The 25,119-nt window shown below is 39.7% G+C and overlaps 1 protein-coding gene and 1 pseudogene across 1 annotated transcript in view; both read left to right on the top strand.

Moving 5' to 3' along the window:
- LOC124709053 (small conductance calcium-activated potassium channel protein) overlaps positions 1 to 20,325 on the top strand; it is a 256,373-nt gene extending 236,048 nt beyond the window's left edge. The window contains exons 7-8 of the mRNA XM_047240699.1: positions 709 to 778; positions 19,653 to 20,325. Coding sequence (XP_047096655.1) covers positions 709 to 778; positions 19,653 to 20,039 — 457 coding nt within the window. The 3' untranslated portion in view covers positions 20,040 to 20,325. The remainder of the gene's footprint in view (positions 1 to 708; positions 779 to 19,652) is intronic.
- Positions 5,237 to 5,354, top strand: LOC124709161 (annotated as a pseudogene).
- Positions 20,326 to 25,119: the final 4,794 nt, after the last annotated feature.

Genomic DNA, 25,119 nt, shown 5'->3' on the forward strand with positions numbered 1-25,119 from the left:
TGACAATGCACCATGTCACCAGGCGACAAGTTTTTGTGATTTGTTTGAAGAACATTATGGACAGTTCGAACAAATGATTTAGCCACCCAGATCTCTTGACATGAATCCCATGGAACATTAATGAGATATAATCATGAGGTCAGTTCATGCACCAGCAGCTCTTTAGCAATTATGTATGGCTATAGAGGCAGCATAGGCAGCATGGCTCAATATTTCTGCAGGTGACTTCCAGCAACTTGTTGAGTCCATGTCATATTGTGTTCTGCATATGTTACGCAAAAGGAGGTCTGAAATGATATTAGCAGATATCCCATGATTTTTATCATCTCTGTGTAATTTTAAATCCACTATTAAGGGTTTGAATTGAGAAGTGTACTTTGTTGTCATGAATTATAATTTTTTTATATTTCTTTCAATAAAACTTTTGTCAATAATAAAGTCCTGAAATATACAGCTTAAATAAGAAATTGTAGGTTTCACATGTGCATGATTTATGTATTATCTGTAAAACTGAGTAGAAAAGGAGAAAAAAGTGTTTATTTTAGGAGTGGGTTATAGCAAATCAGGCACTCCATCTTGCTACATTTCAATCTGATTTCACTGCCATTAAAATATTCATTAGCAATCTTCAAAAGAGATAGATTCTAAGTATGTATTTTTGTTTATAAGTGAGCAAATTATTTAAAACTCAATCTACTTCCTTTACAGCTTGAGAAAAGTGAAGATGGACCAACGAAAACTCATGGATAATGCCAACACGATAACTGATATGGCAAAGGTAGAAACAATTATTTTATTGGTTGTCTTAGATAACTCTTAAAGGAAAATAAATCAGTCTGTGCAAGTAAACTGAATGCACAGAAGTAGTCTGCTGAAAGTCTAATGTAAAACTAGAATTGAAGCTGGAGAGCATTAAAAAGTATAAGCAGTCATGTCATATTTTCTTTCAGTTGCCCCTTCTGCTGGGAAGCACTAGTGTGTATTTCAAGAATTTTCATTTCAAAAACATTCATTCATTCATTCATTTGCATATCATTTTCCATCAATCCCATCACAAAAGAGAGACTTCACAGATGTGGAGTGAGTCAAGTTGTACATTAACAGGCAGAAGCAGACACAGCAGGCTACTTCTGTAAAGTATATTAACTACAAATTATGAGTAGTGTTAATCAGATCATACTGATAATTATCAGGAAACTCATAAATTACTCGATATGCACTTGTGTATATTAGGAAAATCACAATTACTTCCACAAAAAAAAAAAAAAAAATTTGCACAGTGCATCCTCTTTTCGTCTAATACATCAAAGTAAGCATTTGTGTAAACTTACATGGATGATTATTAGCTGTCCATATACAGGCGAAGGGAAGATCTTTTCAATACAAGGATTAGAATTTGCAGAATTTACATCCCAGAGTCTCAATATTCTGATAAATTATAAAACAAGTAGATAAAGACATATTTTAAAAAATATGAGACAGAATTTTAAGCCAATTCTCTTCAGCAATGAGCTGCCTTTCCTTTCTAATCATCCCAAAACTATCCCTGTTTCCTCCACAAGGAAGGAATCAATAGTTCCAGAAGCTAATGAGTGGATATACTTGCACTATATGTCTATTAGGCCCTACTAAACATTTCACCTCCTCACAGTAAATTCTGACCAGTAGTTGCTTTGTAACTCTTTCTTCTAAGCCAACAGTTACTTTACTGGCACAGGTATACTGCAGTGTGAAAGAAAAGTTCACAGTAAAATAAAGTAATTGTTCGGAGCCAAAAAGAAAAAAATGATGTTTTGCACAACTAATTTACTATGCATGCAGGTTAACGCAAATAAAGGGCAGTGGCCATATAGTAACACAGGTATGGTGACATTGATACACAGTGGTGGAAACTTCTGCAATAGTTGGTTAGTTCAGTTGGCTGTATAATAATTCCAGTCTCAGGATGCTGAAGTGTAACTTCACTGTAGAAGTCTCACACATAAATGTATTCAACTTGTATGACAGTCAGAGTTGTGCATTTCATTATCCAGCAGTCAATAAATATAATAGCATCATCTAGGGAAGCATCAGTTGTACTGGAACGTGGTATCTGCTGACTCACAGAAAATGAGAGTGAGCTGAAGGCCACTTAGTCTTAAATTGGCCAGCTAGCAGATCTCACATGCTTGATCAACTGTGGCTGCTGTTCCTTCCTTTCTGGCAGTGCCCTCGCTGGCTGTAAATGTAATTACACTTGTTGATAATGTGACGTCTTCCATTGATACATCTGGTGGGAGTGCAAGATTTCTCCATTTTCACATCTCCACAGAGAGCAGAAGCTGGCCAGTCTGATGCATGGGTGGACAGTGAAGTGGCAGTGGACAGTTGCTTGAGGGAGCCCCTGTGATAAGGTGTGATGTTCTGGTCCCCAGGTAATGGTGGTGAAATTGGAGCTAGAGGCTCCAGAGGTGGTGTGGAAACTTCAGAAGCAGACTGCACCTATCCTGGTACCGGCAGAGATGGCAGTGCCTCCAACTGATAAGAGGTCCCAGTATGAAGGCCATTGTTGCTGTGATAGCCCTACAGACAGAGGACACATCTAGCTGGGGGCCTGCAACCAACTGCACAGCACCCCATGCATAGATGGTGCCATAACCATCTGGTAGTCCTGTTGTGTTGCAATGGACTCGAATCCAACATGAGATCCACTTCTTATTCAGCTTGCTCAGGTGGCAAGAAGAAAAGATTCAGTATAGTCTGATGAGAACCCCATGCAATAATTCTACCAGACTATGAGCATTGACCTTACAAAGCTAAAAAGTTATTGAGAACTGAGTCAGATTTAGTTGATCCTACAGCTCTTTACCATTTCTGTTCAAAAAGTACAAGTGGTGTGTTCTGCTATGCCATTAAAAGCTGGACGAATGGTAGTGTCATAAATTCTTAATGTTATTGCAAGCGCAGAACTGCATGAACTCAGATGGTGTGACCTGAGGTCTGTTGTCAGTAACCAAAATGTGAGGTGCTTCTACAATGGCAAAAACTTTTTTTGAAGCCCCCCCCCCCCCCCCCACCCTCCCCAATGTCTTGCTAATGTTATCATCTGCTGCAACGTGATGACAGGAGGAAAATGAAGAAAGGAGTCCACCACATTTTTCCAAGGAAGGAGCTGGGTTAATCTATATGGATGAATAGTTGCTGGCCACTGAGAATAAGACTTTGGAGGGGGGACAGAATAGGGATGACTGACAAACGTGCTTGGCAGGCTGTACAGTGACAGACAACAAACGACCCATGTAACATCATTGTCCATGTGTGGCAGCTGCAGTGGACCAGCTGCAACATTCACTACTGCAGGATGCTGTCAGCTGCCAGCAGTTGTTATCTTCCTGTGCTAGTGGCAGTTGACACCTTAGCCAAATAAGTACTGGAGGCCTGATGGAGCTGTGGCTGACGACTTGGTGGGACATCCAATGCAGACATGTTGGAAGACCTGCAGGAGAAGTGGATCATGCATTAATGCTGCTGTAGCATCTCTAAAATGGTTGTAAAGTCTTCCAAGTATTCCTTTGCTTGAGTGTCCATCTAAAAACAGACTGTTCCCTGACTGTCAAAGTCTGGTCTGGGTCCAGGTTCAGGCCTATGGGAAGTCAGCACTAAGCATCCATATTCGAGTATTGTGGACAGACAGTAATGTATAGAGCACTGATGCTGGTGATTGGTAGCACATTCTGGGAGCTTAATTGAGGGCTCGATTACTGATAATAATGCTTATGATTCATAATTAAATGGAATTTATGGCCATACAAAAAAGAAAATATGAAATTATTTCAGAATGAAAGCAACAGACAGCCTATTTTTTTCAGTTTGTGAGTAATGTCCGTGGGCCTACTTTAATGTTTTGGACACAAATGCTATAGTTTTTCAGTACCATTGACAAGGTTGTGAGACAGGATGGCCTCAATGCCATGCAGTGAGGCATCCATAGCTGGTGTTGGTAATAAATGGAGCTAATACATCTGTAAACAGTGCACAGACTGAAGGCATGATTTCAGGTTTTGAAATTTCTTCTGATGAGTGTCCTACCACTGAAAAAGAACCACATTTTGCAAAAATGATTCAACAGGTAGACAACAGAAACCATGAATAAGATAAACTGGGCATAATAGTTAACCTTGCCTAAAAACACTTGGAAGTCTTCTACTGACCAGGGGAAGGGCATTATGCATAATGCTGCAACCTAATCTTGTGTGGTCTGAAGGCTGTCTTCACTTTCACTGCAAATGTAGCCAAGGTACATAACAGAAGACAGGAAGAAAAGAACATTTTGAAATATTACACTCAAGGCCTTATAAACAAAGGCCATGAAAAGATACACATGCCCATAAATGTTCTTAGTTAGTATGCCCCATTATCAAAATTTCATCTGGATAGTTTATGCAGTGGTGGATGCCTGTAATGACCTGTTCCAAAAATTTTTGAAAAATGGCCAGCACTCTAATGACTCCAATTGGTAATGTGTTGTACTGATAGATGCCAAAGAGGGGATATTCAATACTAAAATTTTCCTGGAACCACCATCTAATGGAAGCTTACAATAAGCTTCCATGAGATCAGTTTTTAGAAAAAAGTTGACCCCCAGAAAATTTAGAAAATATTTAATCAGGGCATGGTGCAGAATGGCCCTATTTCTGCTTGTGCCTTAACTGTAGAGTTAAAATTATCAAACAAATGTAGGGAGCCATGAAGATTTTGTACCACCATGAAATGGGAGGCCCATTGGCTAAAAGAGATGGAGGGAAAACCACTTGTTGCTGTTCTAATCTGTGCAAATCTAGTTTCCCTGGATCACAGAGTGCTTTAAAGAAGTATGATGCTGCTGAAGGTTTCAACACTATGTATGTATGAAAGTTTGGAACCTTGTCTAACCTCAAACAATAATGTAAATAGAGAGCTGATGATGACTCCTGCTTGACATAGCACTGAAGGTTGAACAGAAAGCACAAAATGTTGAATAGAAAAGCCAAATGCCGAGTACGCATCTGGTACAAAAATGTTTGCTACTGTTGGGTCTGCAGCCACCAGGAAAGGCAGTTTCCAAGTAATTTGGTTACATATCACAAAAGTTGCACTTCTACATCTGCATCGATACTCCACAACCCACCATACAGTGTGTAGTGGAGGTTACCCTGTACCAATAATAGTTCCATGTGCAAATAGAGCAAGGGAAAAATGACTGTTTATGTACCTCAGTGTCAACAGCCTTGCTGCAGTGGTAACACTGGTTCCCATCAGATCACCAAAGGTAAGCGCTGTCGGGCTGGGCTAGCAGTTGGATGGGTGACCATCTGGTCTGCCGAGCGCTGTTGGCAAGCGGGGTGCACTCAGCCCTTGTGATGCAAACTGAGGATCTATTTGATTAAGAAGTAGCGGCTCTGGTCTCTGAAACTGACGTACGGCCGGGAGAGGGGTGTGCTAACGACATGCCCCTCCGTACTAGTGATGTGCCCCTCCGTACTAGTGATGCCTGTGGGCTGAGGATGACACGGTGGCTGGTCGGTACTGTTGGGCCTTCATGGCCTGTCTGGGAGGAGTTTTAGTTTTTATATGCCTCAGTATGAGCCCTAATTTCTCATATCTTATCTTCAATGTATGCTGGTGGAAGTAGTATCATTCGGCAGTCAGCTTCAAATTCCAGTTCCCTAAATTTTCTCAATGATGATCCTCCCTCCTTCCATTTAGGGATTCCCATTTGAGTTCTCAAAGCATCTCTGTAACACTTACATCTTGTTTGAATGTACCGGTGACAAATCTAGCAGCCCACCTCTGAATTGCTTTGATGTCCTCTTTCAGTCCAATTGGAACAATCCTAAACACTTCAGCAGTATTAGGTCGCACCAGTATGCTCTATGCCGTCTCCTTTACAAGTAAACCACACTTTCCTAAAATTCTCCCAGTAAAGTTACCTTCCCTACCACAGCCCTCACATGTTCATCCCATTTCATATCAGTTTTCAACCTAATGCCCAGATATTTAAATGGCATGACTGTGTCAAGCAGTACACTACAAATGCTGCATCCAAACATTACAAATTTGTTTTTCCTACTCATCTGCATTAACATTCCCCCACATTTAGAGCTAGCTGCCATTGATCACACCAACTAGAAATTTTGTCTAAGTCATCTTGTATCTTCCTACAGTCACTCAACTTCAACACCTTAGCACACACCGCAGCATCGTCAACAAACAACTGCAGGTTGCTGCCACCCCATCCACCAAATCATTGATGCATATGGAGAAAAATAACTGTCCTGTCACACTTCCCTGCAGCACTCCTGATGATAACCTTGCCTCTGGTGAACACTTGCTGTTGAGTGTTCTATTACTGGATTCTATTGCTCAAGAAGTCTTTGAGCCATTCAAATATCTGTGAACTTATTTCATATGCTCGTACCTTCTTTAACAGCCTTCAGTGGGCTGCTGTGTCAAATGTTTTCTGGAAATTTATAAATATGGAATCTGCCTGTTGGCCTTCATCCATATTTCGCAGAGTATCATGTGAGAAAAGTGCAAGGTGAGTTTTGCATTAGCAATGCTTTCTGATTAGTGACCATAAGCTTCTCGGTCTCAAAAGAAAATTATTATATTCAAACTGAGAATATTTTCAAGGATTCTGCAGCAAACTGAACAAATCTTTCAGTTGTTTCTCTACATCAGGAATGCTTATTACTACTTCATCCATACAGGAGTCTGTCCAATGGTCAAATAAACATATGTTTGTACAATTCTCCTGTGTGAATATTTTCTTGAACATGAAATTTGAAACTTTGGCATTCGTTCTGCTATCTTCAACTGCCACATCAGACCAATAAACAAGGGACTGAATGGAAGTCTCTGCCAGATCTTTTGCTACGGTATATGGTGGTAGCTGTTGTAGGCTCCAACATAGATCTATTCACAGGTGCACAAATCTCTACTAACCTTTGCTTGTTGTCATTTGTGCATTTTCTTTTGAACTGAAAGTGCAACAGCCCCTGCTTCCTCAGAATCTTGTGAATTTCATTATTAAACCAAGGTGGGTCTCTTCCATCCTTCATCCACTTACTAAACACGTAACTCTCCAGAACACAATTTACACTATGCCTGAACTTTGCCCATAATCTCTCTACATCCATCTTACTGGAACTAATCGACGTCATTCACTTTTTTAAGTGAGATACTCAGAACTGTTTATCTGCTGTATCTAGCAGCAATACTCTCCTAGCCAACTTGACTTGACTAATTTATTAACTTTTGTAACCATAGTTGCCCCCCCCCTCCCCTCCCCCCCTTGCCCGCCCCCCCCCCCCCCCCCCCCCATGAACCATGGACCTTGTCATTGTTGGGGAGGCTTGCATGCCTCTCAGCGATGCAGATAGCCGTACTGTAGCTGCAACCACAACAGAGGGGTGTCTGTTGAGAGGCCAGACAAATGTGTGGTTGCTGAAGAGAGGCAGCAGCCTTTTCAGTAGTTGCAGGAGCAAAAGTCTGGATGATTGACTGATCTTGCCTTTTGACATCAACCAAAACGGCCTTGCTATGCTGGTACTGTGACTGGCTGAGAGCAAGGGAAAACTACAGTTGTAATTTTTCCCAAGGTCATGCAGCTTTACTGTATCGTTAAACGATGATGGCATCCTCTTGGGTAAAATATTGTGGAGGTAAAATAGTCCCCCATTCGGATCTCTGGGCAGTGACTACTCATGAGGAAGTCATTATCAGGAGAAACAAAACTGGTGTTCTACAGATTGGAGCATGGAATGTCAGATCCCTTTGTCAAGCAGATACATTAGAAAATTTAAAAAGGAAAATGGATAGGTTAAAGTTACATTTAGTGGGAATTAGTGAAGTTCAGTAGTAGGAGGAAGAAGACTTCTGGTTTGGAGAATACAGGATTATAAATACAAAATCAAATAGGGGTAATGCACGAGTAGGTTTAATAATGAATAGGGGCAATTCAGGAGTAGGTTTAATAAAAAAAAAGAGAGCACAGGTAAGCTACTATGAACAGCATAGTGAATGCATTATAGTAGCCAAGACAGACACGAAGCCCACACCTACCACAGTAGTACAAGTTTACCTACATCTACATGGGTACTCTGCAAATCACATTCAAGTGCCTGGCAGAGAGTTCCATCAAACCACCTTCACAATTCTCTATTATTCCAATCTCATATAGTGCGCGGAAAGAAGGAACACCTGTATCTTTCTGTACGAGCTCTGATTTCCCTTATTTTATCGTGGTGATCGTTCCTCCCTATGTAGGTCGGTGTCAACAAAATATTTCTGCATTTGGAGGAGAAAGTTGGTAATTGGAATTTTGTGAGAAGATTCCATTGAAACAAAAAACGCCTTTCTTTTAATGATTTCCAGCCCAAATCCTGTATCATTTCTGTGACACTCTCTCCCATATTTCACAATAATGCAAAACGTGCTGCCTTTCTTTGAACTTTTCTGATGTACTCCGTTAGTCCTATCTGGTAAGGACCCCACACTGTGCAGCAGTATTCTAAAAGAGGACGGACAAGCATAGTGTAGACAGTCTTCTTAGTAGGTCTGTTACATTTTCTAAGTGTCCTGCCACTAAAACACAGTCTTTGGTTACCCTTCCCCACAACATTTTCTATCTGTTTCTTCCAATTTAAATTGTTCATAATTGTAATACCTAGATATTTAGCTGAATTTAAAGCTTTTAGATTAGACTGATTTATCATCTAACCAAAGTTTAACGAATTCCTTTTAGCACTCATGTGGATTACCTCACACTTTTTGTTATTAGCGTCAACTGCCAATTTTTGCACCATTCAGACATCTTTTCTAAATCGTTTTTCAATTTGCTTTGATCTTCCGTTGACTTTATTAGTCAATAAACAACAGCGTCATTTGCAAACAAATGAAAATGGCTGCTCAGATTGTCTCCAAAATTGTTTATGTAGATAAGGAACAGCAGAGGGGCTATAACACTACCTTGCCAAACACCAGAAATCACTTCTGTTTTGCTCGATGACTTTCCGTCAATTACTACGAATTGTGACCTCTCTGACAGAAAATCACAAATCCAGTCACATAACTGAGACGATATTCCATAAGTGTGCAATTTCACTACGAGCTGCTTGTGTGGTAAGTGTCAAAATCCTTCCGGAAATCCAGAAATGTAGAAATATATCTGAAACCCCTTGTCAATAGCACTCACCACTTCATGTGAATAAAGAGCTAGTTCTGTTTCACACAAATGATGTTTTCTAAACCCATGCTGACTGTGTGTCAATAGACTGTTTTCTTCAAGGTAATTCTTAATGTTTGAACATTATATGCCAACTAGCTCCACAGATGATGAAGAGATTGAAGAAATGTATGATGAGATAAAATAAATTATTCAGATAGTGAAGGGAGATGAAAATTTAATAGTCACGAGGGACTGGAATTTGATAGTAGGAAAAGGAAGAGAAGGAAAAGTAGTAGGGGAATATGGAATGGGAGTAAGGAATGAAAGAGGAAGCCACCTTGTAGAATTTTGCACAGAGCATAACTTAATCATAGCTGACACTTGGTTCAAGAATCATCAAAGAAGGTAGTTTACATGGAAGAAGCCTGGAGATACTGGAAGGTATCAGATAGATTATATAATGGTAAGACAGAGATTCAGGAACCAGGTTTTAAATTGTAAGACATTTCCAGGGGCAGATGTGGACTCTGACCACAATCTATTATTATAAACTGTAGATTAAAACTGAAGAAACTACAAGAAGGTGGTATACTGAGGAGATGGGACCTGAATAAACTGAAAGAACCAGGGGTTGTAGAGAGCTTCAGGGAGAGCATTATGGAACGATTGACAAGACTGGGGGAAAGAAATACAGTAAAAGAAGAATGGGTAGCTTTGAGAGACGAAATAGTGAAGGTAGCAGAGGATCAAGTAGGTAAAAAGACGAGGGCTAATAGAAATCCTTGAGTAACAGAAGAGATATTGAATTTAATTGATGAAAGAAGAAAATACAAAAATGCACTAAATGAAGCAGGCAAAAAAGAATACAAACGTCTCAAAAATGAGATCGACAGGAAAAGCAAAATGGCTAAGCAAAGACAAATGTAAGGATGTAGAAGTGCATATCACTAGGGGTAAGATAGATACTGCCTGCAGGAAAATTAAAGAGATCTTTGGAGATAAGAGAACGACTTGCATGAGTATTGAGAGCTCATATGGAAATCAAGTAATAAGCAAAGAAGGGAAAGCAGAAAGGTGGAAGGAGTATATAGAGGGTTTATACAAGGGCGATATTCTTGAGGACAATATTATAGAAATGGAAGAGAATGTAGATGAAGATGAAATAGGAGATATAATACTGCGTGAATAGTTTGACAGAGCACTGAAAGACCTAAGTTGAAACAAGGCCCCGAAAGTAGACAACATTCCATTAGAAGTGCTGACAGCCTTGGGAGAGCCAGGCCTAACAAAACTCTACCATCTAGTGAGCAAGATGTATGAGACAGGCGAAATTCCCTCAGACTTCAAGAAGAATATAATAATTCCAATCTCAAAGAAAACAGGTGTTGACAGATGTGAAAATTACCGAACTATCAGTTTAATAAGCCACAGATGCAAATTACTAACACAAATTCTTTACAGATGAATGGAAAAACTGGTAGAAGTCACCTTCGGGGAAGATCAGATTGGATCCCGTAGAAATGTTGGAACATGTGAGGCAATATTCACCCTACGATTTATCTTAGAAAATAGATCAAGGAATGGCAAGCCTATGTTTCTAGCATTCGTAGACTTAGAGAAAGCTTTTGACAATGTTGACTGGAATACTCTCTTTCAAATTCTGAAGGTGGCAGGGGTAAAATACAGGGAGTGAAAGGCTATTTACAATTTGTACAGAAAGCAGACAGCAGTTATAAGAGTCGAGGGGCATGAAAGGGAAGCAGTGGTTGGGAAGGGAGTGAGACAGGGTTGTAGACTATCCCTGACGTTATTCAATCTGTATATTGAGCAAGCAGTAAAGGAAACAAAAGAAAAAATTGGAGTAGGAATTAAAATCCATGGAGAAGAAATAAAAACTTTGAGGTTTACAGATGATATTGTAATTCTATCAGAGACAGCAAAGGACCTGGAAGAGCAGTTGAACAGAATGGACAGTGTCTTGAAAGGAGGATATAAGAAAAACTTCAACAAAAGCAAAATGAGGACACTAATGGAATGTAGTTGAATTAAACAGGTGATGCTGAGGGAAATAGATAAGGAAATGAGAAACTGAAAGTAGTAGATAAGTTTTGTTATTTGGTGAGAAACATAACTGATGATGGTCGAAGTAGAGAGGATATAAAATGTAGACTGGTAATGGCAAGGAAAGCGTTTCTGAAGAAGAGAAATTTGTTAACATCGAGTATAGATTTAAGTGTCAGGAAGTCGTTTCTGGTAATATTTGTATGAAGTGTAGCCATGTATGGAAGTGAAACATGGATGATAAATAGTTTGGACAAGAAGAGAATAGAAGCTTTTGAAATGTGGTGCTACAGAAGAATGCTGAAGATTAGATGGGTAGATCACATAACTAATGAGGAGGTATTGAATAGAATTGGAGAGAAGAGAAATATGTGGCACAACTTGACTAGAAGAAGGGATCGGTTGGTAGGGCATAATCTGAGGCATCAAGGGATCACCAATTTAGTATTGGGGGGCAGCGTGGAGGGTAAAAATCGTAGAGGGAGACCAAGAGATGAATACACTAAACAGATTCAGTAGGTACTGGGAGATGAAGAAGCTTGCACAGGATAGAGAGCATGGAGAGCTGCATCAAACCAGTCTCTGGACTGAAGACCACAACAAACAAATTATTTAAAGAGACTAGAAGAAGCAGCAGCAGCAGAAGAAGGAGGAGGAGGAGGAGGAGAAGGAGAGGGAGAAAAAGAAGAAATCTCCTGCAGGGTGCAGTAGGAATACTATGCAAAGTTGACAACCAAACATCCTGCAGAGGTCTCTTCAGATACCTTGGGATTCTTACTTTGCATGCCAGTATATTTACTCACAAAATTTTCTAAGGGCGAGTTACAACCAAAAATAGATGAGACTTGCCCCCCTTTATTTTTCAGTTTGAGATCTGTTAGAGAACACTTCCAGACCAGTGTAAACTACTTTAAGTAAGCATTACAATCAAAATACAGTTTGCATAGTATTAGAGTTCTGCCAATGACAACTAGGGTCCACAGCATTAACAGTGTAAACCAAACCAATATGCTGATCGGTGCATACTTCATTGATTGCCTTACATCTAACTTAGAATTGTTGTGGGCCATTTGAAATACAGGTACTCCCGATAAGTGCCATCTGGGTAGTGGTGACATGATGGTCGACAGTAATGTTGCTCAAGCTGTTCAGTTTCCATAGCGACTTTGACTGGTGCCACCACATTCACTTCCTCCCTGCAGCAACCACTGAGGGAGAGAAATGCAGGTGATGTGGGGTCCATATGACCTGCCATTGGGAGTTATGGTGAACCGATGCCCATAGGTACCCCTGCAGAAGTGTAGGGTGGGACAAAGCTCGGTGGAAGTCACATGAGTCACTCCAGGATTGTGGGGTGTCTCCAGGGGAACATGGAGGCTTCTGACCAAATAGCAGAGGCAAAGTTGGTTTTAGTGGCAGTAAAGAAGTCTGTGAATCCAGGTTGGGTGGCGTCTAAACTCACGGGCCCTGACTGGGGATATTGACCTGGAAGGTAAGTGCCTCAATGATGACAATGAGCCCACAGTGGACAAAACACTGAAAGTACATATATTATGAACATCTGATTACAGCCAGAACAGAACTGTCTCCTGGATGGAGAGTGCTGCTGTTTATACAAACGTCAAATATTCCAGAATATGCAAACATTACAGCATTTGAGAATCTTCTGGAAATGATAAAAATAAATAACAAATAATTTCTGGTTAATAAATCTGAATGAGTGACCCACAGTATTCCATCCAGTGGTGTTAACTTGTACACCAACTGCAAGCAGCAGTGCTCATGTCAATATTAAAACAAAACAAAATATTACATATTTCAAAGCAATTCTTAAACTCTACTTTCTTAATAAGTACTACACCACTACAGACGATTTTTTAATGGCCAATTTGTTGTCTGTTTGTGCCTTTTACAGTTGCTATTGATACTGATATTTTAAATATAATATAAATTTTATTATTTTATTGATGACAAAAGCACAACTTTTGTTTCGTGTTTGTATGCTGTAAAGTGGTAACATTCAGGTATCTACTCAGGTAGCAAAATATGTTGCTACTACTGAAGTTGTTACAATTATAAACTGTAGAATATTTGTAAAATTGTTTGATTATGTACAGAAAAAGATTAAGAAGAGGACTGACAAAGCATTATACTGTGCAGTGAATATAAGTAAGACACTCAAATGTGAAATTCACCCGCCAGCTTAGCCGTGAGTGCTAATGCACTGCTTCCTGGACTCGTGTAGGTGCACCGGCCCCAGATCAAATCTGCCCACTGGATTAATGACGAGGGCTGGTGTGCCGGCCAGCCTGGATGTGGTTTCTAGGCAGTTTTCCACATCCCCCTAGGTCCCCATGTCCCGCCTCAGATATACAGCTCACAGAAATCTGAACACATTCGCACTGTTCCATGGATTACACTAGATGCAGATAGCTGGGGTACAATTCCATCCCACAGGGTATGGGGTGGCGGCAGGAAGGGTGTCCGGCCACCCCTTCACATTAACATTGCCAAATCCATTCCTAACCATGCCGACCCTGTGCAACCACAGGGTACACGCATAAGCGGAAGAAGAAAGACTCAAATGTGAAAGTCCCCACTGTTAACTGTGGCAAATAAAACAGGTACACTCATCACCCAGCACAAAAGCTATGTTATGGCCAACATAAATTCCCTCAGGGACTCAGAATTCATTTGCTGAATATGGGCTTGGCAACCCCAGGTTCCTGAGCTGGGGGCTGGTAAGCACCGCCAGTCATGATAAGCTCTGGGCAGCATTCTTCAGTGACCACTCTGCAGCATGGCAGTGAAATGTTACGTGTCTTACGTGTCGCAGGGAACGGGGATCTTACATACCTAATCCTATGCGGTTCTACCTAATCCTATGCGGTCCTACAAGTGCCAGAATATTGGTCACACAAAGCTGAGTTGTGGGGGTGAAGCAACCTGAGGGAAACATGAAAAGGCAATCCATGAAGCTGGGAATGACTGTCCATCTCCAGCAGTCTGTGTTAACTGCTCCTGGAGACACCTAGTCTGGAGCCAAGACTGCCCTGCTTTTGCAGAGGAATAAAAACTTCAGGAACTGAAAGTGACCAAGAGGATCCACTATGCAGAAGCCAAAATGTAATATAAGGTGATGGAACACCCTGTCTTCACCACTTTTTGTGCTTCTGTGGTGCAAAACTCTCTTCCTGAGGTCAATGCTGTGATGCAGACGACGTCCAGTGTACAACTATCCACCACCAGCAACTGTACTTGCATGTGTACATGCCAAAGCAAAGTGCTTAAGGATAAAGCAATCCAAGCATTTACAGAAAATGCTAGCAACAGTTCTGCAGTGAGCATCAAGAAGAGGGACAAAAAGCAGTGTGTCTCTCGATGCCCGATTTCCCCCTTATCCTCAAATGGACAGGGTGCAGGGAAAGGATCATGACGTTCGAGTCAAAAGCTGTGCCAGGCACCATCAGACATCATTCTGACATGTCTCAAGGATGAGGAGGAAATCATGGAGCTAGATGCCTCAGATCCAGGCAGCCCCCAGTGCAATGATTCCCTTACTACAGTGGAACATGAATGGGCTCAGCACTCATGTGGAGGAACTGAAACTCCTAGCACAGGCATGTCCCTTGTGCTTGTGTTTACAAGAAACACATTTTAAAGATACTGATGTCCCTGTGCTACGGGGCTATACCCTATACCGCATGGATTACCTACTGGGGGAAAGAACCAAGGGAGGGGTCACTGTGTTTGTCACTGATGCGCACCCCTCCTCTGCCCTCTCCCTGGCTACTGATCTGTAAGCAGTTGCAGCTAAAATTAATGTGTGTCAGAAAGTCACTGTTTGTTTGCTGTATTTACCTCTGCAAGATGCAGTAGACTCTAAGACACTCACAGAACTTATAGAACCACTCCCCTGACCATTTCTCCTCTTGGGAGACTTCAATGCCCATCATGTCTTGTGGGGCTCGACCTCTACTTGCCCTTGAGGTCAGGTTTTGGAGAGCCTCATGACATCTCACGAGCTGTACATCTTCAACACCTGTAGTCACACTCATTTCTGCACTGCTCCTGGGACATTCTCAGCCATTGACCTCTCTTTCTGCTCTCCAGCCCTCACAGACTGTGTTCAGTGAGTCATTGATCATCTTCATTCCAGTGACCAGTTCCCACTGCGCCTTCACCTACTGGATAGAGCACTACCCAAAGTATGGTCAGTAGCACTAACAGAATGTTCAGCCAGCTGGCTGTGTTCAATCAATGCAACATCATCCAGGGTTGGGTGGACCACATGACACGAGTGATGCAATATGCTGCTGACTTACCCGTCCCCAAGTCTGTCAACTGTCCTAGGAGGCAGTCTTTGCCTCATGGACTGCTGAGTGCCATTCAGCAATCCAGGATAGGCATGTGGCACTTCACCAGTTTAAATGTTGCCCAATAGCAGACCACCTCAGAGCCTTTCGACTCGCGAAAGCCGAGGCTTGAAGCATAATTAAGGAGAGCAAAAAGAGGTCATGCCAAGAGTTTCTCAACTCCATCAACAGTTCCACTTGCCCTACAAAGGTATGGGAAGCCATCTAGAGGATTACCAGTCTGTTTACCAACAGCAGCAGGGTTGAAACAGGGATATCTCCAAATGACGCCCAGAGACATCGCTCAGACACAGGAAGATACTTTTGCAAAAACTACTGTGCATTCCAGCCAGGATATGACGTGTCGCTGCTACTGTGTGACTTTCAAGAGGGGCCAGTTAAAATAGGGATCCAAATGCTCTGAATCCTACAATTCCCCTTTCTCCACATGGGAGCTGGAATCAGGCCTGTCTGAGGCACACAACATTGCATCCAGTCACAACCATATCAGGTATCGTGTGCTTTGACATTTTCCACCAACATAGAAGGAAACCTCCTTGAATCTTTTAATTTTCTATGGCTGACAGAATCGCAGTAGCTAAATGAGTATCACCTTATCGAGCTGTATAGGGAAGACTCTAGAGTGAATTGTTAAGTGTCATGTGGTCTGATTGTTAGAAACCAGGCAACTCGTTAGCTGCTCTCAGTGTGGATTCTGGAGATTTCAGACCACTGTCAACAATCTAACCCTGCTAGAGGCAGCTATTCAGCAGGCAGGACTGTGCCAGCATATTCTTCAATATTGTTAAGGCTACGATTACTTTGAGACATAGTATTCTCACACAACTCTATCAGTGGGGCTTTCTTGGCTGCCTCCCCATCTTCATAAGGTCTTTCCTGTCTCAGCAGTTATTTTAGGGTCTGAGTTGGTGACATGCTGTCATATAGTTTGGAGTGGGAGAATGGTGTCCCTCAGGGCAGTGTTGTAAGGTTAGAGGAGTGGGCTGCAAAGACGGGTTTTCAGTTTTCTACAGGTAAGTGTGTGTGTGTGTGGGGGGGGGGGGGGGGGGGCATGCGCACACATTTTAATCGATCTTGTCATATTTTTCATCTACCTGACTTTGATATGTGGGACACCATCCTACATTTTAGAGTCACAGTAGAGTTTCTGGGCCTCATTTTTTCTCCAAATTGTTGCAGTTGCCTTGTCTGAGAGACCTGAAAGTCAGAACTCTCAAAGTACTGAACATCATAAAATGCTTTAGCCACAGGTCTTAGGGAGCAGACGGGGTGTGTCTGCTCAAGTTTAATAGGACTTTCATGCATTTTTGGCTCGACTATGGGTGCACAGTGTATGGATCAGCTTCTTATTTGAAGATCATTGACACTCCACCATCAGGGGATTCAGCTGCCTATAGAAACAATCCCATGGCTAGTCTCTGTGCTGAGGCTGGGGAACCACCACTCACCATCTGGCAGCTCCTCATTTTGTGTCAGGCGTGCAAGTTCCTTGCAGCTCCGAATTCGCCCACATATCGTACTGTTACTCATCCACCTCTGAAATGCCTCAACTGTCCACAAGTGCCGGCCGGAGTGGCCAAGCGGTTCTAGGCGCTACAGTCTGGAACCGCACGACCGCTATGATCGCAGGTTCGAATCCTGCCTCGGGCGTGGAAGTGTGTGATGTCCTTAGGTTAGTTAGGTTTAAGTAGTTCTAAGTTCTAGGGGACTGATGACCACAGCAGTTAAGTCCCATAGTGCTCAGAGCCATTTGAACCATTTGTCCACAAGCCACAATGCCATTTGGGATCTGTGTGCACTGGTGCTGGAGTCACTTGGTGTGGAGAAGCACAACCTCAAATTCAGAGTTTTAACTATCTGCTTCCCTAGTTACTGTGGAGGCCTAGAGTGATTTTCCTCCTGTTTTTAATGTGATTTTACTGACATTTTGTCTGAGCACAACTACTATATAGCTGTCTCTATGGATGGGTCCAAACAGGGTGCCACAGTTGCTTGCTTTATTGTTTTACTGGATTGTGTCCTCAATGTCCAATTACCTGAAGACTTTACTGTCTTCGATGCAGAATTATATGTGATCTTGCGGGCACTGGAGCAAATGAAATGTTCCAATGCCAAATTTCTAGTCCATTCCAGTTCTCTGAGTGTCCTGCACTCTATACGGTGTTTGTACCCAGCAGACAAAGTAGTCCAGAACATCCCGAATGTCCTCCTCCAATAATGATGGCTGGGAAAGAAGGTATCTTTCTGTTGAGTTCCAGAAAACATGTGTATTGTGCGGAACGAAAGGGTGGATCTAGCAGCCAAGGAGGCATGTCATAATCCTCATTTATTCCAGTGTGCCACTGCCCTGCTTGCTATAGTCTTGCTGTTGAGATCCGAAGTCTGGTGTCAGTGGGAGGATGAGTGGCTGGAAGTGACAGACGCAAACTTTGTCTAGTGAATCCCACAATGTGGCCGCAGTGTACCTCCTTCCAGCCATGTCAATGGGATGAGGCCCTCCTTACTTCTCTGAGTAGGCCACAACCCTATGACACGTGGCTTCTTGTTCCGGTGAGAGGACTCTTCAATGTGTGGTGCTTGTGGCGTACAGATTACAGTGTGCCACATTTTATTGAACTGGATTTTATTTTCTTACCAGTGGGTTGCAGCAGATTTTGTGATGGATCTGCCCTCTATTTTAAGTAATGTTCAAACGAATGTGTTTAGAGTTTTAAAATTTTGTGAATTGTCCAATATTTTTCCCAAGCATGTAGGAAGATGGTTTTAATGTGTTAACAGGGTAACTGGCTCACGTATGTTTCTTCTGTGGTCAGCCTGTTACATTTTCCAGTGCCTTTCTTTTACCTCCTTTGTCATTTTACTTGTGTATTGATCTCATATATAGCTACTTTTACTATTTTACATTGTTTGTTTGAATGAGTGTAAGGTTGCTGATAACCTCACTGTCGAGCACATATAAGTTCCAAACACACACACACACACACACACACACACACACACACATATATATATATATATATATATATATATATATATAGAGGGAAACATTCCACGCGGGAAAAATATATTTAAAAACAAAGATGATGTGACTTACCATACGAAAGCGCTGGCAGGTCGATAGAAACACAAACAGACACATACATACACACAAAATTCAAGCTTTCGCAACAAACTGTTGCCTCATCAGGAAAGAGGGAAGGAGAGGGAAAGACGAAAGGAAGTGGGTTTTAAGGAAGAGGGTAAGGAGCCATTCCAATCCCGGGAGCGGAAAGACTTACCTTAGGGGGAAAAAAGGACGGGTATACACTCGTGTGTGTGTGTGTGTGTGTGTGTGTGTGTGTGTGTGTGTGTGTGTGTGTATACCCATCCTTTTTTCCCCCTAAGGTAAGTCTTTCCGCTCCCGGGATTGGAATGACTCCTTACCCTCTCCCTTAAAACCCACTTCCTTTCGTCTTTCCCTCTCCTTCCCTCTTTCCTGATGAGGCAACAGTTTGTTGCGAAAGCTGGAATTTTGTGTGTACGTATGTGTCTGTTTGTGTTTCTATCGACCTGCCAGCACTTTCGTATGGTAAGTCACATCATCTTTGTTTTTTGATAAATTTTTCCCACGTGGAATGTTTCCCTCTATTATATATATATATGTGTGTGTGTGTGTGTGTGTGTGTGTGTGTGTGTGTGTGTGTGTGTATTGCTAGTATATTGCAAGCTGTGGGAACAAAACATCCCTTCATATGCACCTGTAGAGTTTGGAAATTAGAAGAGAAAATGTAAGGCAGTAAGGCAATTGACGTGGAACTCCCGTTTTTATCTCATTTCTGGTAGAATAACGTACATATTTATACAGAAACTTTGCTTATAATTAGTATCAGTGTGCCTTTCAGTCACTGAAAGATTCTGCAATCTAATTAAATTACAGTGATCTTAACCTGCCCCTCCTTATGAGTAAGAGATTTTTAATTGTAACAGTATTTTAAACACGTTATTTGTGCTTAAGGTTTGTACATGGTTTGTCATATATTGTGTTACAGACACAAAACACTGTCTACGAGATTGTATCGGATATGAGTGGAAGGCAAGATGCACTGGAGGAGCGTTTGTCCAATTTGGAGGACAAACTGACAGCTATCCAGGAGCAGTTGGAATCGCTGCCCGAGACTCTAGCCCGGTGCCTCACACAGCACTCTGAACGGCAGGAACAACGACGCAACTTCCTCCACCCCGAGTCCGCACTCTCGGCGCAGCCCGCGGCTGCCCCGGCCACCCCCCTCCTACTGGGGCCGGCACCGCTGTCACTACCACACTCGCGCAGTGTGCCCAACCCGTGGCCCCCGAGCCCTATCGTACCTCCCATCAGCAGCCGCACACCACACCTCGTGCCCACGCCGCCTGCACCGAGTGCCCCTTCGACCAGCTGAGAGGATGACAACTCTCGTGTGCCTGTTTTCTTCCTATTTGGTTCTCCTGAGATTGCAAATGAAATTTATTTGTGATATACAGTCTGCTCCTAATGAAGCAAATACTCAGCAATGGTGAACTTACAAGCTACTCTCTGTGTTAATTTTTCAAACGTAGTGTCACATTAACAACTGGCCCTTATCCTTATCGCTGCAAACTTGCAGAACTTGTCAAGTGTCATTAATACAAAATGTATATATGTTTTAAGTTACAGCAAATGATAATTACTTGTGAGATATTGAACTACCATTTGTGCAGATTAATTTGTGACTATCCATTGTATTCGTATAACAGTGTGGGACTGAGTATCATACAAAGAAGCCAAAATGAGTACAAAAGTGCTGTTATAAAGGAATTTCAAGTTAAAATAAGGTAAATATACATTTTGTATGTACATGCTGAAATGTAAATTAACACTATAAATGTAAGAAAAATTACTCATTATTTTATATGTAACAGTCTACAAGAAATAGCTTAAGTAACAACTCGGTACTACTCTTCCATGGTTTCTGCACCACACACTAGACACAAGAAATTCTCTCTTTTTGCCTATCCTGTAATAATTAATGAGTTGTACAACAGTAAGGCTTTCTGTTTTGTCCACATGAAAGCACCAACACTTTATCTCATGTTATAGATTTGACATCAAGTGGGCTAGAATTTTATTTTTTCCAATGTTTTTCAAGTTATGTTTTTTGTTCATAGTAATCCTGTACCCTGGTACTCATTTTTCCTGTTTCTCTGCAGCATGTTATTTTATACCTGTTGCATTATGCTGCAAGATATCCATATATTTTTCCCTTTAATTTCCACGTTTTATTATCTTTACTACCATTACAAATTTCTAGCCTAGAACTGAATTTGTGTTTATATAGTTATTCCTTAAATATCAATACTTACTCCAGAGACATGAAGTGCTGGTCTCTCTCTTCCTTTCATACTATAGAATTAGTAAGCAAGGAAAGACTTCAGCAAAACACCTTATATTCTGGTGAAAATGTGTACCACCTAGGCCTACTTTGATCAATTTTGTTGTTATTCTTCTTCTTCAATTATTTTTTGACCCAGAGATCATAAGATTGTTAAAGAAGAATGCTGTTATATCTGTTGGAAGTTCCAGGCTGAGGTATCATCATTCAAATGATATGCTTGTAAGACACTGTCCCCAGAGTAGTAATTTCCAATAATTCTTCCAACTGAATACTATAAACGGACTTAAACAAATGGCGATTATGTAGTAAATAGTAATTCTTGTGGGTAATACTTAGCCCTACAGTAGATACTAATTACATTCATTGCTCTTGGTATGTGACTTCCTCTTGCCACACCTTTCACACCTCAGCTGGTTAATTTTATTTCTGCCATTTGTAATGATTCATCAAGTAAGTTGAAGTTTATATTTTAGTATAATTGCTGCTAGTTTCTCATTATACATTGTTATTAATTGGCTGAAACTTATAGTTTATTGTTCTGTCTCTGACTTTACTGTATTGCTCTTTCCTGATTTCTGAAGTTATCATGTAATCTAGAGACTGAAAGTCCTCTTTGCAACATCACTGTTTCCAATTTATACCACAGTTTTACTCTTATATGCATATGGACTGTAATAACCATAATGATTCCTGTTATTAAGATAACTACATTTTATTCATTAGAGCTTGTCATATTGTCTAACTCTGCACCAAGTGTATATATTTATCATCATCTTCATATCAATCACATATATTGTGCCTTAGTATTCAGAGTTGTTGCATAACACTGCTTAGCAAGGTATGATGAAAGCATTGTGCAACACTATGGGTTTTACTGTTTCCATTATTATTTTAAATACAAAACTGGAAAAATGTTCAAATACTGGTTTCCATAAGTAAGATTGTTATGAACATGAGAAATATAACTTCAAGTAATATTTTGACACAATTAAAATAGAAGTTGCAGGTTCCAATGTCTGCACATTCTTGTCACCTAGGGTGTTGTCCACTATAATTTTTTATTTACAGTATGCGTAAACCGTGAGAACCGTTTTATGTAATATTTTTTGAAGTTTCATTTTATGTCCTAGTACTGAGATTTAACACAAGCTGTTTGCATTAACAATATATTTAATGAATTTAAGTGTATACCACACAGCACAGTAATCTAATCATAATTAAGATTTCTTCTGGGAGTACTTGTAAGCAAGACCTAATTTCTTGAGAGTAATTTTCACCACAGGCACTTTAAGAACATATAACAATCAATGGAGCAGACTGTCAAGTGAAAAGAGTACTTCAGTTGCAATTACATTATTTATTGAAAACCAGGAGAGCTACTGTCCTCATTCCATAAGTAACATTATTCATTTACTATTAATGAAACAGAGACATTTTCTGTGCCATTTTCTACCTGCTCAAATGACTATAATGCACTAACTGTTCTGAATGATTATGTGAAAATTCAAGGAGAGTGTTAATGGACAGCAACACAAAACTTTTGTGCCCTTGATAACAATTGTGATGATATTTATGGCCTTGACAATGGCTAATGTTTATTTTCATGAGCATATTTCAGTTGAGTGATATGAGTGAGTATCCTAAGTGAATGAGAAGTGTGAAAAGCATTAACAGTGTTGAATACTGTTTAAGTGTGATAACAGAACTAATATGTCATAACTATTCTCAGCAATTGCAATTTTTATACAAGAAGCCTTCCATAAGTGATGCCATCTTCTTAAATGGTTACTTCCTCAGCCTATTTAAATTTACTTGTTATTCAAGTTGAGGAACACACACAAATAAATAAGAATGCCAGCCCAGGAATGTGGAACATGTTAAATATTTCCTGTAATCATATTCTGATGTGGTGTGGCTATCATAAAAAAGATTTATTTTAGTAATAATAGATTTGTTAAATTGAGTCATACTCAGAGCTGTATAAAAATACATTTATTTTGAAATCAGTTAGAGTACTGCAAAAATAGCCATTAAAATGTTGAATCTTTGACAAATTTTAGGCAGAATAAATTAATTGTAATGTCATAATAACAAAATAGTATTTTGAATGGCTCTTTCATTGAACTTGACTAGTTAAAGAGCTTTGTCTCTCGCATGAAATAAAATTAATTGCTTGTGCTATTAAATCTTTTAGGCTAGAAGGGATACATGCAGATTAGAAAGATAGAAGGTAAGTTTCTGCTGAGTAATTCAGAATAAAACACCAATTATGTGTAGTTACTATTTTTCAAGATTCTTATTCCAAACCAGATAAAACATTAAAATTTATTTTTTTAAATTTTTCAAATATAACTACACAAAATATTATAAATGCATATCTTTACAAGAAAAGAAAAAATAGTTGTTAAATAATAATCTTAGAAAAGGTGCTATGTAAGAATGAAATAGAAATTATTAAAAATAACTTGTGACATCACTAATGGACTGACTTCTTCTCAGCTATCTAAAATACTTTAAAAACTTTTCTGAATATTATTCCAGTTACTGTAATTTTCATAGAGATTCTTCCAAATAATAAAGTTTTATTGTGATTTATCGAGAAATTACTGCTCTCTAACAAAATTGTTTTTTGGCTTTGGAGACTGAAAAGTTTACGTTTTGTTCCTCACTGTGTAACTTCATTATTTCACTTGACGTTGAAAAATGATAAACTGAGAAATTAAGTAAAACCTTTTTTGCAATAATTATTTTCCTCAGATATGTGTTAAAATTTGATGTATAGTTTGAGGTGATTTTTTAGTTAATCTCATGTTGATTGCTGCATTACTCTGAGGGAGCTTGGAGTAATTGTTAAAGTGATTTGACTGAAGGATGTGGTTTGTGTTACATGTATGGTACTAATTTATTTTCTCACTTTTTTTCTTCATAAAAGATTGTTCAAATATCTGTTTTTGCAACTAGATATCTGGATGCATATTACAGACAAATATTGTTCATAAAAGACCAATGTAAAAAATTAATAACTGTAAGTATTAGAAACCATATATTTATACTAACTTAATACAAAATTATGCTAAAGTTGTATTACTTATAATGTGGAGTGTAAATAAGAGAATATATATAGTTATGTACATAGAATATTGTTAAGTAGTTTTTATTATAATGGAGCATACTTGGCATATCAGACATTATGAGGATTCATACAAAGCAAGTTGAATATTAGTGTCAGTACAAGAAACAATAGTTAAAAAAATACTGTGAAGTTTTACGCCGTCTTTCCTTTTCGTATAAAATTTATCCACTATCGCATTTATAAAAAAAAAAATAGCCCTTGAAGTACTGGAGAGGAAATAAAATATTTTTGGGATATACTGATTCATTGAAGGATACCTCTAATTAAATGGAAGTGTATTTGTAAGTCATGCAAAATAAGTTTCTTATAACTTGCATTGAAAAGGGCTTGGAAATAAGTTCAACGATTACCCACTTGCAAGTAAATCTCAATTTAGTAAAAATTTGTTGTTACGCTCATCAGATGTTGAGGCTGTAAACGCAGTGTCAATTTCCATAACAAAGACAAAATCTCTGTGTAAAAAGTGCACAGTTTTTAAGAAAGCCATGTTCTCCTGTGTAAATTTAATTAACATCTGATATATGCAAAGACTGACATAGATGTTAGCCACAAAAAGTATTTTTATTGCTGCTAGTATTTTAGTTCCATATTTTATTAACGAAGTTGTGACAAACAAATTCACTTCCATTTTCTGGATTTATAGTGTGAAATGAGGAATATGAATACAAATTCATTACTGCTGAGCAAGTGTTTTAAAAATGAATACAAATGTTATTGAACTCTGTTTATGCAAAAGCAGCTGCAGTGAAATGATACCCAATGTTACTGTTTCACTGAAAGCATTAGTTCTCTGCTAGATAGTATGTATCATTTTGAACATACTGATTCTGTTCCACTAGTAATCATATTTGTTCAATGTTGTAAAAGGCTTTATTTTAAAGGAAAGAAAAAGAAAATGCCTGCATACAGCTCTGCATTTATGTTTCAAGCTTCATATTTAAAAGAAAAATGTATACATATATAACTTACCAGTGA

The sequence above is a fragment of the Schistocerca piceifrons genome, chromosome 7, assembly GCF_021461385.2.
Source record: "Schistocerca piceifrons isolate TAMUIC-IGC-003096 chromosome 7, iqSchPice1.1, whole genome shotgun sequence".
Classification (NCBI taxonomy): domain Eukaryota; kingdom Metazoa; phylum Arthropoda; class Insecta; order Orthoptera; family Acrididae; genus Schistocerca; species Schistocerca piceifrons.